This window comes from Tyto alba, unplaced genomic scaffold, assembly GCF_018691265.1.
Source record: "Tyto alba isolate M040663 unplaced genomic scaffold, T.alba_DEE_v4.0 Super-Scaffold_46, whole genome shotgun sequence".
NCBI lineage: Eukaryota > Metazoa > Chordata > Aves > Strigiformes > Tytonidae > Tyto > Tyto alba.
In genome coordinates, this window is record NW_024881322.1 from 10,218,473 (window position 1) to 10,238,881 (window position 20,409).

Here is a 20,409-nt window from a genome sequence, read left to right on the forward strand (position 1 = left end):
ATGCCAGATTAGCATGTATATTTGTATATTTGCACACAGTAATGTGTTCTGCAGTGCTTTCATTTGCCATTTGAGAATGTATGATTGCACGTTTTGAATTGGGGAGCATGAGTGGGCCAGTTGGGAAGTATAGTCCATTGTCATGTATGTGGTATACATTTTGTAGTTCTAGTTTTGCAATGCATTAATTGTTATTGCTCAGTGACAGTAGGTAACAGTGAAAGACATGCTCTTTTGCCTGAGATTTCCCACTAAAGTGGCATATTTTCATCTGTCAGTTTCCTATAGTTTCTACAGTCAGCATCATATCCTCAGAGTCTTTAAAGGACTGAAATTAATGCCATAATAATTATTGTCTTGCTACCTGGTTTAAATCATTTGAAGAAAACCTGAATTTAAAATTTTGTTCCTTTATAATATTTTTAGATGAAATGTGAAACCAGCATCAGGGCACGAGTTCTCACATAGGCCACTATGCCTCAATTTGTGATCTGAAGGGAGCAGCTCCAGGGGGAATGCCAGAATAGTTCAAACTCTGCAAATATTTGCTGGTCAACTTGTCAGATATCTGAACCAGGGGAGGTCACATTCATGGTGGCACTTGCATCTTCCCCAGGACAAAGACTACCATCTTAACCAAAAGCTTTAGAAATCTTCACTCAAGCTGCTGATGCAGTGATAGCATTTATTGTTCAGTCAAGCTCCATTTGGAAGATAAAGTCAGACTTCATCCCCATGTGTAACTAACTTAACTGAGATAGTTTTCCTACCTAGTTCATAGTTAACTGTCAATTTTTTTTTTAAAAAAAGAATATTTTTTGATTAATTACATAATAATGAATGCATCAGGCTTCAGATTAGTTACGAAACACATGTAAGTCATTGTTTTTCATGTATCCCAGAAGATTTGAAGCCTGATTTGATGTCATTAGAGTTGAAGATTTTTAATCAATATTTTTCTGAAATGGTCCACTGTTACAGCAGCTGTCATCCCATACAAGGTCCCTGTGGCCATTCTGAACAGAGTAATTATAAGCTTGAAAAATTGTTGAGGCCAAAAAATTTTGAAGACCCTAACAGATTAAGAAACTAAATTTTATTCTGTTTCCTGTGCCACGTGGATTTTGCAAATAAGTTGTATATTGCTCCACAGTATTCTAACATGGGGTGTTAACTGCTATTGTTGTAGGAGCTTCATCAAGTTAACATTTATGGGAATTAGAAGGCAGTGTCATGCTGAAAACTGTATAAATCAGTTCTGCATGTCACATGTTCTTTTAAAAAACTATTAAATGTGCTTCAGATTTTGATATGTTTCCTATAATCACAGGGAAATGGCAGTCAAGAAGAAAGAAATCCAGCTCCAGGTATAAATTCTAAGTACTTGAACAATTCTAGAGATGAACAGATTTTTTTTCTGCCTTTCTAAGATGTTAAAATGTCAATTCATTTTATTTCAGGCTATAATAACCAATCAAAACCAGTGGGATGAAATGTTGCTGACAAAAGGTGTAGTAGGTACTGTTACTATTTTTTGTTTATTCTCTCATGAAGACATGTACAGTTTTTCATACTCATATACCATATCATCTTAATAGATACTATCATAAATCTAGAAGACTAGTGTTGTATTATCTTTTAAAGAAAGGTTATATTAATGCATTTATAAATGTATACATTGTGTTTATGAATAGAAACTGTCTTTTATGATAAATAAATACTTGTCACAAATCATATTATCCATTATTTTATCCACTGTTATACACCGATGTTTAGAAAATACTTTTCCAATATGATATTCTGTATAGTAGGGGGTTGGACACTTCTGTGGTAGTTTTTCCCTAAAATGTTGTACAGACTCTATTAATACTGTACAGTTGTACTTAACAGTTAATCAGTCAGCATTCCTGAGAGTTCATGTTCTATGATGTGTATTATCCTCCAGTTTTCAGTTCGCTAAGTCCAATAACAATGTCTCCTAGGTCTCTTAGGAACTGTATTTCCGTAGAAGGAACAGATTTGTAATAGGATCATATCTATAAAGGAGTAGCAATGGGAAAGAAATGATCTTCATGGGCTCAGGGAGGTAAAAGTCTTGTAGAATAAAGATCTGGATAAGAATGAAAACCAACAGTGAGTAAAGAAAAAGAACAATTAAAAGGAAAATATATATGAAAGAAATATAGCTGTTTGGATTATTCATCTCAAATAGTATTGTGAAGTAGCTCGTTGATATCAAAAGTCATTGAAATAAAAGATGAAACTGTGATGTGTCCACTGAATACATTGATGTATTCATTGACAAGAAGACTGAAAGATGAACGTGAACACCTTCCCAGTACTGTTCCAGCACATAAATATGTCTCATTTCATAAGTTCCACAAGTCAGCTGTTTGTAATTCCTAACTATTACATTTTAGTAATAGATGTGTATCAAGCTTGGTGTGGTCCTTGCAAAGCTGTGGTGAATTTATTCAGAGAACTGAAGAATGAGTTTGCTGAAGATGATGTGTTGCATTTTGCAGTGGTAAGGATGTAAATTCTGTATGGAACTTTATTTAAAATTTACTTTAAATATATCTTTTTATCTGTCTGCATATAAAGAGCTTTCATTTTACTGTCCTTACACTGAGTCATCATAGTTTTGGCCTGGTTGCCTCTTCTTCTGCATATCTCCTCATAAGACTTTGTTCAGAAGTAGATGAGAAATTATAATAAATATGGAAGGAGCTATAACAGAAAGAGAGCTGATATTCCACAACTTTTATTTTCCTTGATGGGATTGCAGAAACATTCAAAAGCCAGACTATACAATTTTTAGTCTAAGTCTCTACATTATAGATTATCACATTTAAAATACTTACGTCCCTGAAAAATGTTGTTATACCTTTTCCAAATATTCCCTTGTATTTAATTTTTAAAGGAACAAAAAGGGGGAATTGAAGAATAAATTGTCATAAAACTGTACTAGTAAACCTATTCCTCTACATCATAAAATAGAAGGTATATATCATATTTAAAGTAGATAATTTGTTTCACAGATTCAATTCCTCCTAGATATTGACCAAGCTCATACTTTTTCATGTTACTGGAAGCTTTCAGTTGTCTGATCAGAGATCTTATACACAAAAAAGCAGGCTGTTATGTTCAGAGGTAATCTCAAGTGCTTTCATACAGTTGACCACGTCACAAAGAACTTAATACAGTGGATAATCTCTTCCATCAAGACTGCATGGGCTAATTCCTCATTTATATGTGTTATTATAAACCACGTGGTAAAACAATATTAGGATAAGGTATTTTTTCGTGATTAGCTGCTGCAATGCAAAGGGAGACCAATTCCATATTACCAAACCAGCTCTTTCTTCATCATCAGCAGGTGCCGTAAGGAATGCTAGCTGTATTTAAGACTGCAGTTTGAGTGTGTAACAACGAAGTATATAAGACTGTAGTTTTCTTGCAGGCAAAAAGTTTTGTATATATGCATACACATATATGTATTTATATACACATGAGTATACACACATAAGCAAATAATCTTTTTCATCCGACTTCAGGCAGAGGCTGACAGCATTCCAACTCTGCAACCATTTAGGAATAAATGTGAACCTGTGTTTCTTTTTTGTGTTGTAAGTACATCACATCAGTTTCTTTTAATATGTTGCCTACTTTTGCCTTAATTTTTCCGTAGATTAAAAAGAAATGTGAAACTGTATAAATCATAACTTTATGTTTTACAGTATGTAGAATCATCTCATCAGATGATGTTTACTTGAGGCTACTTCCAAAGTCTAAATCTGTGGTTCTCAAGCACATTTTTCTTGTGGCTGCTGCACATACAGCCACAGAAAGCTTGTGGTAGCCACAGTTTTGGTAGCTACTTAGTGAGAAATTTATGTAAGTTTTCCAGGGTTGCTTCACATAAAGTGCCTACATGTGGCTACACTGAAATGATTGTTTCATGCACACTTACTTGCTGGAAAGAAGAGTTTATATTTCCTGCCACCTTAAGATTTTTAAGACAAAAAAATAATACTGTGTTTTTCACACTTGAGCAATTATAACAGTTAATCATACACTACTTAACTCTCACTGATGGATACAGAAAGACTGTTCTCCTAGGACTCCGCTGTACAACACTGCTCGCATAGGAGACAGTGGGTTTTTGGCTTGAGGGTGGTAGGATTCTAACTCCTGCAACCAGGAGCTAAGAACAACTACACTTTCAGGACACTTTCAGGTTTGAATATGAATACTGCCCAATAAAGTTAACAGTATTTTGATCACTAGTAGTTAGCTTCACTATGGTGATCCTGAATGTGGTGGAGCACACACTGAAACATAATGCAAATAAAAAGATAGAAAACTCCATGTTATAGAATTTAAGAGCTAGTAAATTCCATATTTGCATTTACTTCTCTTTTACAGAATGGCAAAATTATTGCAATAGTGAGAGGTGTAAACGGTCCTCTTATAAGTAAGAAAGTAACAGAGCTAGTGCAAGAAGAGAGGGAAATTGCATCTGGAAAGAAGGAACGCACAGAGGTACTCACAAAACAGATACTTAAATATAAATGAGTGTTACACTTATGTTTTCTCTCAATGCCTGTGATAGTGGTTTTGGTAATTTTTTTTTTTTTTTGTATTCTTTTCTTAGCAGCAAAGTAGCATATGTGAGGGTTTGGGGTTTTTTAGAAATTTCCATCAAATGATACTTTATAAAAACTTAAGACATTTACAGATTAGCCTATTAATGCAGGAAATGGAGGCATGGACAAAATATCACTAGCACATAAAGGCTTTAGTGATCTACCTTCTTTCAGGATTGAGTGTTTTTCATATATAACTTTGTAACAGTAAATCATATGAGACAAATAAAGACATGGGAAATAGTCATGTCTCATTGCTTGTTTTGAGTGAAAATGGAGATCAAAGAACTCCGCTTACAGTAAAAGGAAACTTTTAACAAATTGTAGCTCAGTTAAGGAAAATCAGGCTAACACAAGGTCTTTCTTAGAACTGCTTGTTTTCCAGGGTAGCAAATATGTTCTTACATTAAGATAAGAGTGTTGTAAAGATCTGACAACTGTGTTTGGTGACTTCCACTTCACACTGGTTATATACTTTTAATCTATTTGCAATTACCTTAGGTAGATGAACTTGTTTTCCTAGAAGAGAAATCATCAGAAGAGACTGTTGAGGAGACTGTACCTAAGGGTAAATATATTTGATTTATTTTAGATGTGTTACCAGAGAGAAAAGGAAGAGATATCTTTTTAGTTATTTGATTAAGAATTGGGTATGTCCAGCACTAACAGACCTCCCTTTGATTAAGTTGATAATATGAGAGGCTATGATTGATGATATCAGACTGAGGGGGAGCTTTCTTCTATAAGGAATTAAGCTATCAGGCTTTCATAATTAGTATTTTCACCCCGCCTTTGGGAACCTTCAGACTTCACGTCCCTGGCGCATAGCAGCAATGTGCCAGGGAGTTTTCCTGTGTAAAACTAGTGCCTAAAAGTCACTGCCACACAGACTCTGTGTCAGCTATGCACTTTTGTTGAGATGGTGTTTGTTAACCCTTGGATGTTCTACCAGACTATGAAGATAGAGTCAACCTGAGAGGACTGGAAGAGTTAATCTGTGAAGAATGGCATTGTATCTCAGAATATTTTTAATTAACTCTTTCACCAGATTAGATGTAAGAGCTAAAGAACAGACTTACACAGAGCATAAATCCATGATAAGGTTCCAAAAGAACTGAAAAATAAGCACCATCTTGTTTATGAGTCTCATGTCTGATTTATCTTAGGCTTATCATGAGCTGGGACCTACATCTTTTCTATTCTTATTGTTATCTGTAGCTACTCAAGCTTCCTACTGCTTCATATCTGCACAGAATGCCATTTGGCAACACTAAGGTGGAATAAACTCCTTCATCCTCTCCTCCTTGATCTTGCCTTTTTTTTTCCTGTGAGAAGGCATGATATCACAGTCACGGAATAAGTTGTGTTTCTTCTCTGTCCTCTTCATGCTTTCTTTATTGTATTGTTCAAGTGACATATTCCTGACCTTCGCTTTAGCCTATTTTTTTTTTCTCATAAACTCTCCGAGACCTAGTAGTACACTATTACAAATCATTTAGCAATTATGTGCAGACTTCATACTAATCCACAGAACCTATATGTGTGACAAAACCAGAGAACTGAGTTTTCTGCTTGGGTTCAACTTCAGGTTAGTGCATCCTTCAGATGCCATAATACACTAAAGTTTTGCGGTAACATTTTCATTACCACATGCAGGTGACTATGAGTGTTTTCTAGTGTTGGAAACAAGTAGTAGCCTGATGTTTCTGTTAGATCTATCATCAAATTCTTCTACAGTGTTTGGGATCTGATTGAATTACATTATAATTTTTAAACATAAACCTCAGATTCTGCAGAGACAATGTAGTTTTTATTCTCTTCTGATCACTTTCTGTCATTTTGCAGGGATCTGTACACTGTGGATGTTGTAACAGTATGCCTACAACCAGGAACACTTATTGTTTTAACAATTAGATTGTGTTAGCAAGCATGTGTTACTTCAAAAGTTATTTATTGCAAATTACTTCAGCATCCACAATGCTAAGGAAACAAACATCTACTATGACAAGAAATGTATATTTTACTGGAAAACTCCAATATTCATACATAGTTTCACTTTGTGAATTTTCCTTAGTAATATTCATGCCTTTCACATTTCTAGTCTTGTACATACAAGCTCCCTAGACAAAGCATCCATCTTAAACTGAAGTTTTTCCACCACACTTAGCTGCATGTGAACCATTTCTCCACCATATTACCAAAACACCAGTGGTTCATCAGGAATGTAGATTCCAGGGATGTCTGAGGACAGTCCTGCACTCCAAGGCATACTTTAAGTGATGGAGTCACTTATTTTTTGGAACCACTATTTGGTCATCTCAATATTAAAGTGGAGAATTATTTAGAGAAACTAACTTGTAAGTAATGGAATATTTAGTTGTGTATTTCGATAAATGTGTTCATTGACATATGATTTTTTCCCTTTTCCAGAAGTAGTCAGATATTCTGTTGGAATTATAAAACCTAATGATGTCTTAGAGGGACGCGTAGAAGAAATTAAACAAAAGGTAGACAGAATTTGGAAAGCTTCATTTATCCTATTTAGTTAAGAGGCACAGTAGAAAGATGTAAGATTAAGTAGATCTTAATTTATATTCATGCTTTAGAACAAGATTTGTTAGTGATTCTCTGATAAGGATGATACAGGCAAGATAATTTTGACCTGAAATAATTTGGTATTCAGACTGATACTATTGCTTTAATATTTTATGTCAGTAGATGAGGTATGATATTGATTCCTACTATGATGATTAACGACACATGAAATCTCCAAAGAGAAAAGTATCTTTTTTACCTCATATTGCAATAGAAATGAGAGCTAGAGATTGTGGTGATGAAATTAATTCTTCTCACAGCATCTTAAAGAATTGTAGGCACTCATGAATCAACTAACCAGTTCCTTATGGAAGAGGGTGTGTGCACAGACATATATGACTATATCTGTGTGTAGCGGGTGAGGCTAACTTATGTGCACCAGTAATTGTACACTAATATTTGTCAGCAGTGAAATATTTGTTCCTGCAGTGAAGAATATGATTCCGTCAAGTACACAAGGGTGCATGCAAGGATCCAGTATTTGTTTAAGCCATCACACATCCAGTGAAAGAAAAATTCTTTTGCCTTCCAGAATATGATACTTTAGTAACGGTCATTTCAGTTACAGGAATTTCTCACTGTTTCTGTTACAAAAATTGCCTCGTAACAGTATATATCTAGATAAAATTATGCTAATCTTAAAAAGTGTCATGACAGGGCCGGTAACCTTTGCAGGAAGGAAAAACAGAGCATTGTATAGGTTGTTTTTGCAATTACTTTACCTTGGCCAGAATGTCAGGGAGCTCAGTAAAGGCAAAAAAAAGCAGGTAGTGACTGAAAGCAATTTAGCTGGAGCTGAGCAGCTGCTAGTCGGCTCTGCCTTTGCGCTCCTTGCGAGGTGTGCACCATTACTGTTCCCACACTCAGCCCTGGCAAGGCAGTCTGGAAACACTCAGCAGCATCATAGGGGCTTTTAAAGAGCACAGTGCTGGTAAGCAGATTGATATTGCCCTATGATCACTACTGGGGCTGGGTAGTGACTTTTTTTTTTAAATATCAATATATGGTATACACCTCATACAAGTGGACTATGAATTTTGATGTAGGTCATGTAAGTGTGTATCTCTTATACACACTTAAATTTAATGTAGTAATGTAACTTAAAATAGATAATCATAAAATATAAATTTTTTTGTTTATTTGCTGTTTCTAAAGCCAAGTAGTTTAGCCTAATACAACAACCGTTGACAAGTACACATTTATATGACTACTATGATTATAATATGGTTTATAATAACATTTTTAGAAGTGGTTTCATGTTAATCACTTACAGTGGTTGAAATGAGTTTATTCAATGTTAAATAAAAGGAATTATTAACTACTGAATGAATACATATATTGAACTGCACTATATTTTTCACAAACATTAACTTAGTGGGCATTGTAATCCTGAATTTAGTGAAGGGCTTTGAAAAATTGCAGCTTCAGTTTAGGCAAATGTAAAAGTTATATTTAGAATATTTAAGAGAATTTTGAACTTAAGATAGCTTCCAAAATCAATCAATCTTTAGATTTACAATAACATATGATTTTCTATGTATCTATTTTCAAATGCCACTGAGTAGTAACTGACTAATTGCAGATTAGAGATGCAGGATTTATCATTGAAGCAGCAGAGGAGAAAATGCTAACTGAAGAGCAAATCAGAGTGTTCTATGCCCGGAATAAAGAACAGGTAAAAATAAAAAAAATGAAAAACCTAAACAAAAGTAACAGATAAAACATATAGTTGTAGTTATAAGTGTTTGCAAATCTCTGTCTTGTAAATTTTTATTATGTTGAAGAATGGATTTAACATAGATGTACTGCATAGAAAAAAGGAGATATTGTCTCTGTTTTTTTACCAACTCATATTAATATGTCTTGGTAGCACTCTAATATTCCAACTAAATTAAAATGAACTCTAATTAAATACCAAAGGTTTTGTATTTGTTTTTGTTATTAGAATGTGTATGATCCTTAATCATGGCCCTAAATATAGGTTGCTAGGTGCTGAAATGTAGCACAAACCCAAAATCCAGTGTCACTTACATGACAGCGTGTACCTATTTGACACATAGTCTTCTAGCCAGAAAATAAGTGATAGTATATATTATGGTTTTACTTCTTTACAGTTTTTATCACAGGGTAGTACTGGAAATAAACAGGTAAACAGGCAGAAAGAGAAAGCATTTCCACTGAAGTTTACTATTCTGGCCCCTATCCTATATTAGGGAACAACAAATAGCTAAAGATGGACAGGAATTTCAAGAAAACAATGGAATTCTGCTGGTCGCCACTAAATGGCAGTGGTCTAGCAAACTAGCACCTGGATATTGTCAAGTGCTTTGGCAGTACAATAGCTAAAGCTAACTGTACAGAATGATCTAAATCACAAAAATCAAGCTGATTAGCAAATATTTACGCCTTATCCTACATAAGATCTGCATAAGATAGACTGAGTCTGTAATTATATGCAGACAACTGGTTTGTTTGATATTATTAGAGGCACCAATGGAAGGGATCAATGAAAAGTTTGACGTAATCAGAAGAAGCTGGGAAAGCGTTCCTGCAGCATTGCAAATGTCAAATGAGAGTGAGACAAGATGGTTCCTGCTAAAGCCAGAGTGAAAAAAGAAATCTGATAGTCATCACCAGATGGCTGCACTATGGTTTAGAAAGAAAGTAACAGGGAGAGCTTGTAAAGAATCATGAAGAGCTTGGTTTTGGCAAAGCTAGGGTTCTAGTTTAGACAGAGACAGTTCTGAAATAGAGGTAAAAAGAAGTCATCTTCATGGGAACAGCAGCCAAATTTGAGATTACTTAGGTGTAGAGGGAGATGTCAGAAGAACAAAGACAGAGAAAAAGCATGCAATGTTTGATATATGACAGCACTACTACACCACAGCAGATCCTAGCCAAAATTAGGACAGGGAGAATAAAAAAACTACTATGAACTATCAGAAGTGGTCCACAGGGTCCTATGCATATTGAGAAGCAAATTATTTGTGATTTTTTAAGTGTAATGTTAAGCTGAAACATAATTATTTTAAAGTGACAATATAGAATATAGATTCTGTTGTGCTCAGTGGGCAAAATTATTCCTGATTTAATACTCTGAAAGCTTGCTGAAGGCCCAAAAGCTGCCTATTATAACAGAATGGTAACTCAAGGCAATAGACCTTCAGATATAACTAGCAGTATATTTTGTTTCTTTTTAATGATGAAGCTGGGTAATCCAGGACAGCCAAATCTAATAGCCACATCTATTTCTTGTAATGTGAGCAAGTGTACTTTTGAAGCCACAACAGTATAAATACTCCTTTTATGCATCATACTAAATGTTTTTATACTTGTATTCGTTCTCTCTTTTGAGTTTGTTCATCTTGTGAAATGGGTTAAGTGTATGCAATAGATATGAAGATAATTGAAAGAGAAGAGCATTGAATTGAAAGCATACATATGAATATTTCATCCTTGTATTATTAAAGGAAAAATGTATTATATACAATCAGATAAGAGTGACTGGTAAAGAAAAGATTTATTGAAATATTTAAAAGCAGCGAAGATAGTTGAGGTAATAATATTGAAGAAAAAGGTGACAGTCAAGGAAAAAATATTAAAAAGCCACAACAGCTTCAAAGTTATTTTCTGATGGAAATGTACATTTATAGAATTGAAGGTTGAAACTGAAGGACTGAAAAGAACATAGCAAAGAGAATTAAGGAAAAGCCTACAAATGCCTTGCAAATATATCAGTGTTCTGTATTTACAGCCAGCTACATGGTTTTTAGTTTCAAAAATTATGCATGGAACTGTATTGCAGTTTGTTATGTTGTACTGTATGTGCTACTGCAAGCATAGAATCTGATTACATTAAGTTTCTAGATCATTTTCTTCACTGTTATCATTTGCGTTTTAACCTGGAAGAACATGTGGTACTTGCTTAATGTAGTTTTATTACTTCCTTTATCTCAATTAATTTTGTTTTAGACATTTTACAATGTTATCTCAAATGACTGATCAAAAAACTTCTCAAACAATTTGACATGGTTTTGAGTAATGTATGTAAATGCCATTTTAGAACAGGAATTATGAATTACTTTGGAATGGATGGTCATCTCATTTCTGATGATAAACTTGGACTTCCTGCAATTCATAGGGGGAAAATTATGTTTTTTAGCCTGACTTTGACGATTTTGTTCAATTCATGATGAGTGGACCATGCCACGTTTTGGTAATCGTTAAAAAAGAAGCAACTGATGCTATTCCTCACTGGAAAGAACTATGTGAGTCGAGTGAGAGTCTGCCTGATGAGCCTGAGGCTGAGAAGCCGGACAGGTAACTACCAGTGAAAACGTGTGTACGTGGTTCAGTTACAGCATTCAGAGCACACCATAAAGCAAGGCACGTTCTTACAGACGCACACATGCCTGTGTGCACAGGGTCCAGGGAGCGGGCAGAGCTTTTCACCTGGTCCTTCACAGAGACGCAACCACAGCTCCTGCGGGAACATAGAAACTCCATCCTTCCTAGGTAAAGATGACAAGCAAAGGGCACCGGTTGGTTGCTGTTTCTGAATTAGCCTTGAACGGGTTGTCAGACCAACAGGAACAGTGCTACACGCCAAAGCTGATCTAGGCCATCCAATTTCACTTCATACTAGTTCACCCAGACGAAGTGACTGCTAGCACTGCCCGCTGAGGGCTGCACTCCTGCCCGTGTTTACTCCTACATATGCTGGGGAGCTGTAGATGTGGCCCAAGGGAGACAAGGGGACACCTGAAGCATGCTGTTCTCCCTGGGACCACTCTGTAAAAGCCAGCAAACAAGTGGGAGGGGTTTGGGGTTTGTTTCCTCCCTCTCCCCCACCTCACAAGTTGGATGAAAACATGATAAGGATTAGCTGTTCGCAGCCATGGTATCTCAAAACGTCTGATTTTCTCCTACCTGTAGAGAATTTTAAAGATGATGATAGTTGTATACACAGCATCAGACAATAGAGAGAATGTACACAAAAATTCAATGATTGGATCAAGTTTTATATTTAGACAAGAGATTTACTTAAAGCAACATGAATATAAATACTTTGTTCTAAAAAAATACCTTGTCGTAATAATTGATATTTTTATTTTGATGCCTGCTGCATTCCTTCCTTCATTCATTTAGTACAACTGGGGAATATTGCATTTTCTGTAAGTGGCCAAGTGTGACTGTATTTACATAGCTAAATAAACCCTAGAAATACAGGCAAATAACAATGAGACATACATCTGCTAAAGACAATTCTGTAGTGTTATTGTTTTTATGATCATGCTGTACATTAATTAAGCACAGTCCTTTTACTGATCATTCATTATACCCTATACACTTGACAGTAGCAATTCAGTCTAGTGAAACAGAGAAAGACTTCTGAATAAGCTAGAGGGGAATTAGAAAAGCTGAATGGCTGAGATTTCCTTTCATAGCACATGACAAGGCATTTTTTGAGAAGATTAATAATTCTCTTCTCAGAAACATTACTTTAGTCATGAATCTGAATTCAACAAAATCTTAATTTGGCATTGTATTCTCATGGTTCACTAACCTTTAAGAAAGTACATCTTCAAGAAGTCAACTGTTAACACAATGCATGCAGTGAAGTAAATACTGTATTACTTTTGTCTCATTAGTTCAGAAGAAACTGTGGAAACTGAGAGTATATTAAATGTATGTGACGTGCAAGACAGTGTAGAAGATGCCAGCAGACAACTTGCCTTCTTTTTCCCAAATTTTGATATAAAGAAGACAGACCAAAAAGTTGAAAAGACTTTGGCCTTAATTAGACCTTCTCTCTTAAAGGAAAGACGACGTAAGTGTTAATAGCTACATTTTCTATCTAGGGCAGATGAAAAGTTTCCTATTTGAATTGTTAAAATTATAACTCTATTAATGAAATGTTCACAGGTTATATTTTCTCCCTAGCATTAAGTTGACAGTAATCTTTGTCAAAGTTACATGGTTAATGCTTTTGCTATACTGAGAATGTAAATGTCAATGCTATTTTGAACCTTTGGTTGATTTCTCAAGAACATCTTTAGATCGTGTATTTGGATGGAATGTTTCTAGAAGAACTCTTAGAGAAGCTAGCATTTTCAAAGTATAGTATAGGATATCACGCTTCCCACTATAATAAGGTAGCTGATATTATCCTTGAATGGCAGGTCCAAGGTAGATCAATGGTAAGGTGAAAAAGATCTGACCCAGGATGTTCTATGCCACATAAAGCAGTTCTGCACAAGGACAGGTCGATACAGAAAACATTTTTACAGATTCAGTCAAAAAATCTATCCCCTTTATCATGAAGCTCCATCCAAACATGCTACTCTTCTTCTCAGGCATATATTTGCATTTCTTCCTAGATTCTAGATAGCATTTTTATTTCTAACTTGGGAATCTCTGCACTTGAAATAAATTATACACAGAGATCTGACTGACTACAGTTTTGACCTCTCCTTGTGTATTTATTTGCATGATTATTACCTAGTGTGTGGCTTAGAACAGCAGTTCTGCAGTCCATGTGTAAGTAACTTGTGCCACTTACTGCTTACATACATATGTGGTCTTGTAAGACTTAGCTGAATTAATACCTGCATATTCAAAATCCTTAGGCCTTCTTCTGGTGATAGTAACACACTTCATATTTCTCAGTCAGGAATTCTTACTAATGTTTCTGAAGTGACAGAAAACCTTAAGATTTCCAAGCATCCAGGCAACTGTTGAAACCCTCTAGCAGTTGCTTAAATTAGTTTTCCGTTCTTCAGTTAGGAAATTAATTCACCTGTAAAAGTTTAACATTATGATTGGAAAGTCCATGTTATTTCCTCACAAATATGCAAATTAATGAATGGATGGCAATTTAGCATTGTTTCAATATATTAAACAGATTCTATCATTCAAAGAATAAAGGATGATGGCTTCAAAATAGCAATGCAGAAAGAAATAATCCTATCTGAAGAACAAACACGTGAATTTTACAAAGAGCATGAAAATCAAGACTACTTCCCAGTGCTTCTAGAGCAAATGACCAGGTACGTTGAATGAAAAATGGGAATGTGGATCTATAAATAAGACTGAAATTTTCACAGTGAATAATTAGACTGAGTAAAATACATGGCTACAAGATACCCATGTTTCTGAGAGCTTAGTAAAACTCAAAACAGGATCAGACAACTGCCAATAATGACATAATTCACAAGTATATCAGATTTTTTTTTTTTTTTTTTTTTTAATTACTAGCTACTTCGTATCTCTGTACATATGATGTCAAAGTCAGCGGCCAATTCCATTGATTTGGGTGAAACCAGTTGAGCTCTGCTCTGGAAGGTTGCATTTAGATTGTCTGTAGGAGAGCTCTGAAATCTTTATACAGGTGGTGTGCTGGATTTCTTGGGGAGGAAACATAATTCCTGTTTGGATATTGACTTCGTATGAAGTTGGGATGTGGCTGGGACAAAAGTTTAGGAGCTGATCAACATTTTTATGTCTAAGAATAAAGACATAGCCCAACTCTATAACATTCTTGCTCTCATGTTAACATTCAGTAACTCTGAAATTTAACTTCATGTTTAAGCCCCATAAGGTTTTATCAGACTGTAGCTGTTTAAACAGAGATCGCTTTTAAAATCCTCCAGTACTAGGGATTCTATTCTAGCCTGGACTATATATAATCAAATTACTTTTACAAATTACAGAGAGTTTATTATTTTTCTTTTTCCCATTTTACAGTGGTCCAACTCTTGTACTTGCTCTAACACGAGAAAATGCTGTATCACACTGGAGAGATTTATTAGGCCCAAAGGTTGTTGAAGAGGCTAAGAAGGAAAATCCAAACAGGTAATACAGTAATAAACCATCATCCACAGCTTCCAATTTACTTTCACATTCCTCATCTCAATGGATACTACATTCCAACTGGTGTAACTATAGTGCCATCATCTGGAAACTGATATATATTTCTGCAGTTTTTTAAGCTTGGAAGTGTTGTATTACACATAGAAACCATAGCATTTTTTGAGAAATAATGTCAGCTAGACATAATGAAAAGCTGAGTTTAAGAAAGGTTATTGAATTGAAAGGACATCTCTTGAGTCGGAGAAAAAATAGTGCTAATATCTCATTCCTTCTTTTTTTTTTTTTTGAAATAGCATTATTTCTTATAACAGATGCTTATTTTCTCAGCTTAATGAAAAGTTTGCATCAGTAGAATATTTTATTTGTGACTAAGTTTCTCCTACACATTTCATAAATTAACATTTTAGATTTACTTGCTTATTTTACTGTTCTAAGAAACTGTTGTGGTATCATCTTACCTGTTGTCGACAGAAGTGTTGTTTCATTAAGAAAGAACTGGTATTATCTTGGAAATATAACAAGATGAAAGTTGTGAGGGAAGGTGTTCATATTTCAGGTGGTTAATTAAAAAGTTGATTTCTTTTTGTAAACAATGAAGGCTTCCTAGTTCTACAGAGAGACCATCAAACACTTAAGTCACTAAATCAACAATAATTTATATTCACTGGGTTAAGGCTAGTAATAGTTAAATCTCCAAATGGCTATTCCTTTAAGTAACTTCACTCTTTTAATGACTCTTAGTTTACGTGCAAAGTATGCAGTTGACAACGTATCTATTAGTCAGCTGCATGGCAGTTCTACACCTGATGATGCTGAGAAGGAATTACAGTTCTTCTTCCCTCAGGAGCACACTTTGGCATTAATCAAACCTGATGCTGCTAAGAAGCATAAAGGTAAGTGATCTAGAAAGTATGGGCTATGTCTACTGATGTAATCTCTAGAAAATATTAACCATGTACACTGCAGTAAATCATGTCAGATGCATTCTTTTTATTGTCCAAAATATTTTTTTCATTCAGAGAAGTACAGGGCTTGTATAATTCATATTGAGGTCTCAAATGTGATTTTTCCTTTGCTTAAGCTGCCTGTAGCTCTTTTTTCACAAGAATGGTGGTGAATTGAAGTGAGACAGTCCTTAGCTAAGTTAAGCCGTTTGAAAGCCAGGCACTTGGGCAAACTAGCTGCCCATCATCCTTCTAAGTCAAAGGAGAGAGAGACACTTTCCAAATTCATGTTACTTATTTCAGACAGGTATCTCTGCTGACTCACACGGGGTCATTGATCAGTTAGATGCATTCCCATCCTTTGTTTAACTTGCCATTAGACAAAGGGAATGAGGAGGAAAGGTCAAAGTAAAAAGAACATTACCTACAATTTGGAATCTTACTTTAAAGATTTTTGCTGCCCCTTTTTTTAAACCCTATATCCAAAGCCTCTTCCTGGCATTCTTCTTTCCTGTCCTAACAAATTTCAGTAGTCTTTCTAATGTTAGTTCATCATTAGATGTGTGAGTCTTTCTTCCTCTCTTGTAACAACCCAGATTGCTTTTATCAGGCCAGCTGGTGTGTGATAGAGCATTACAACTACAGTCCACATTCTGTCCAATGTGAGAAACAATAGTGAATGCTACTGGTATGGTTTGTGACAGTCTGGGTTTGTCACCTGCGTAGACATGGATTAGTGCAATGGCAATGGTTTCTGTATACCTTAGAGGAATGTTGAAGTGTTTGTCATATTGTCCATGATTGTTATTGTCAGTAGAATTTTAATAGGTATTGGTGATTTTTTTTTTTTTTTTTTTTTTTTTTTTTTTTTTAAATAGCATCCAGTATTTCCTGAAACTTTGTTTGGGTGTTTTTTTGCACTGAACTATTTTAGTCAAGAATGAGTTTGCTTGTTATTCTCCTAGATTACATTATGCAAAAAGTTAAAGATGCTGGATTTACCATCTCAAAGATTAAAGAAGAAGCCTTAACTTACAAAATGGCTGCACAGTTTTATAAGGATCACGAAGGAAAACCCTTTTTTGACCAGTTAGTGACCTGTATGACTGAGTAAGTGTCTTGTTATACGATACTGAGGCATGTAAGTATACACCAAACTTTGAATTTACAGTGCAAACAAAGCTTGCTGCACCCAAAGTGGGCTAAGGATGGATTTTACACTCTGTCACTCTTTCTGGCAAGTTTAGTGGCTTCCAGCATAGAGTGTACTTCCTGTAAAAAGGAAGATTTATAATTCTTTCCAAACTTACAGATAGTGACTATTATTTTTCTTTTTTTTTTTTTTTTCTTTTTTTTCTCAAAGAAAGAACTATTTTCTGATGGAATCCTTGTTCTTCCCATGTAGGACAATTATCTTCCCATAATATTGCTAGCATAGACATTGATAAAACAGTATGTATTGCCTTGCTTCAGAAATTGTTGGGTGAGAATCTTTTTAGGACAAAAAGACCAAATCCAAAAAGCTGACCATCATACCCTTTTTGTCTTTCAAATACAGGATATTGCCTTGAACAAAACACTCAGAAACTAATTTTTAAAATGTAAACAGTTTAACAAAATTCAGATAGCATAATATTTATTGTAACCCTTCATGGTACCTCTGAAGTCAAAGCTAAGTGGGCATCGCAGAACAGTGTAAGAGCTTCCTTATATTGATTTTACAGGGGCCCGTCAGTGATAATGATCTTAACAAAGGAAAATGCTGTGGAAGACTGGAGGAAACTGATGGGTCCAAGTGATCCAGAAGTGGCAAAACAGACCTCTCCTGAATCAATTCGAGCCCAGTTTGCACGAGATGCTCTGTCTAATGCTGTTCATGGATCATCTAATAGACTACATGCAATAAGGAGTATTGAGTGCATATTTGGTGAGATTGATCTAGATTGAACAATTAAGATGAAATCTCTGAAAATTTATATACATGTCATTAGATGCATTTGTCTAGCCAACCACCTGTATTTGAGACTATATGTGCACACATATTTTCCTTCACACTCTATCCATTTTTTTATCAGCCAGTTTTTTTGTTATCAACTTTTCCATATTGCAAAGCATACCAATGTAACAAGTCATACCTGCTAGAATTTTGATGTTAGCAATGGCTTCTTTATGTATGGTTAGTAGATAGGGGTTTTTTTTATCACTTTAACATATTTATACCTTTCTGATAGTTCTAGGAATCTAAGGTGTTTTGTATATAACTACCTTAAAAAAGCGGGGTCAGGGAAGGTCATTAAAATACTATTGATGACACATCCACTGTGATGTGGATCGAGTCCTCTGGTTCAGGCAGCCTACAAAAGAGAAATGCTGAAAGTTAGTGGAGGCACAGCTAGAATGTTGGCAGGGAGCAGCAGCAAGCGTGGGAATGCTCCACGAGGGAGAAGGAGCCAAGACCAAGCATGACCACAGCACAGGCTGTGCCCTCACCGATGGGGAGCAGCCCCACAGCATCCAAGCAGGATGGGTAGCCACGTCCATCAACAATCCCAGACAAAGCAAGGAATTAACCCAGCCCAGGACCCATCCAAGGGTCCAGTCAGGAGCAACAGGCGAGAGCGCCAAAGACAGGTATTCCTGCAACACAACTCAGTCAACGGTTAAGCCCAAGTGTGAGCTTAAATGAGGCTCCTGGGCCCATTGGCCAACGGTATGGGTGTGCATCCCAGGTGAGATTGCTCAGGGCTATTAAAGGCTATTGGTTCCCTCAGGGCCCGGAAAAATGTTTGCATTGTTTCTTTAGTCTTTCCCTAAACATTTTCTAACTATTACTATCACCTGTGTGATAATAAACTAGAAGGTCCTTTCCAGTCCATTTACTCAATTCAAATATATCAGATGAAGAAAAATATAAAGTTGGTTCTTACATAACAACTATTCTTGATGTATACCTCCTTGCCAAACTAGTGAATTTGTATCCTGTCTCAGTCTAACTTGGCTGGCCTTCATGAAGAACACAAATACTCTTCTGTAGCTGATACATTCTCACTTTTGTTGCCTGAGTCTGTTGAAAGTTGAGATACTAAAGAATGGCACCCGATTAAAGCAATTTACTTACAGTATTGATTATAAGTGCAAAGTGCAGAAAGAATGAAGTTTCTTTCACACTTTCTTTGTTGTTCCTATTGTATTTAATATAGCTAGCTGTTTTAAAGAGCTTCCTGACAAATATTTCTGTTGTGATGGGGCATTTGTTATTATAGAAATTCCTCCAGTAGAAGTTGGACTGAGCATTCTCCTCGTGGCCCATTTTCACCTACAGCTGCTTTACTGCCATAAACTTGACTTGAGGCTAGCTAAGCTGTAGGAAGTTGTGATTAGTGCAGAATTTATATGTTGCCTCAGTGAGGTGAGTTCTGAGAAGCATACTTCAGAATTGCTGTGTGTTCTTTGGCTTGGTTTTTACTTCAAAAACCCATTAAAACTGTTCTTCCTGGCATTATTTCAGCACTCTGGGTCTTTTGGGTGCTGGCATGTTGTACTTTAAACCAAGAAGCAGTCTCAGAAAAGGCCTGAGTAGGGCGATTTTAGATACATCAATTCAGCTCATTTCCCTAGATCTTTGCTAGAGTTAATGGCTTCTCTACCAGTGGTACAAATACAATGCTGAAAGCTTAGATGGTATTATTCTTTGACAGGAGAAGAAATGCTGAAAACAGCTGAATGTCTTTATGTCTTTTTAAGAGTTCATGAAACTTCTGATGGATGTTCACAATCAAATAGCTTGCTAAGTATCACACACAGGTTTTAACTACTGTGGATCATTTATTGCACCAGTCCTAGAATTTTCAGTTCACTACAGGGGTACAGTAACTCTGACTGTTTAAGTGTAATATAATTTTATATACTAAGTTATTGCTTGTTTAACCATCCTTCTTCATCCTCCATTACGTCACTCTTAATCAATATAACATTTTTCTTTGTTTGGTTTAACTATTAGATGTTGAAGGAGTCCATTTAGTTGGGTTCATATATTCATGTGTGTTTATTATGATCCCTGCTTTATGCTTGGTTAAAATGATCCAGCAGCTTACATTGAAATATTATGCATAGATCTATGACAGTTTTTCTTCATGTTGCATAAGTATCCAAACCCAAATTGAAATCTGGGAACACTTAGTTTATTATTGATTATTTTCTTCTCCTAAATATGTTCTTGATCTTAATGCCTTTTAGCAGCTTTGGAAAGGAGGAATTTAAGAGATACATTTTAAAACAAGAAAAAAAAAAAACAAACCTGTTTCAGTTAGCTGATGAAGAGATTCAGATTCACAAAGGTTTTATATCTT

The 20,409-nt window shown here is 35.5% G+C and overlaps 1 protein-coding gene across 1 annotated transcript; it reads left to right on the forward strand.

Moving 5' to 3' along the window:
- The first annotated feature begins 1,334 nt into the window (after positions 1–1,334).
- NME8 (NME/NM23 family member 8) lies at positions 1,335–18,007 on the forward strand. Its single transcript, XM_009972396.3, has 15 exons — positions 1,335–1,367; positions 1,461–1,518; positions 2,421–2,527; positions 3,558–3,629; positions 4,429–4,545; positions 5,151–5,217; positions 7,080–7,156; positions 8,827–8,919; positions 11,407–11,564; positions 12,896–13,074; positions 14,149–14,293; positions 14,991–15,098; positions 15,858–16,009; positions 17,026–17,170; positions 17,785–18,007. The coding sequence occupies exons 1-15, from the start codon at positions 1,335–1,337 to the stop codon at positions 18,005–18,007; spliced, it is 1,734 nt and encodes a 577-aa protein (XP_009970698.2).
- Positions 18,008–20,409: the final 2,402 nt, after the last annotated feature.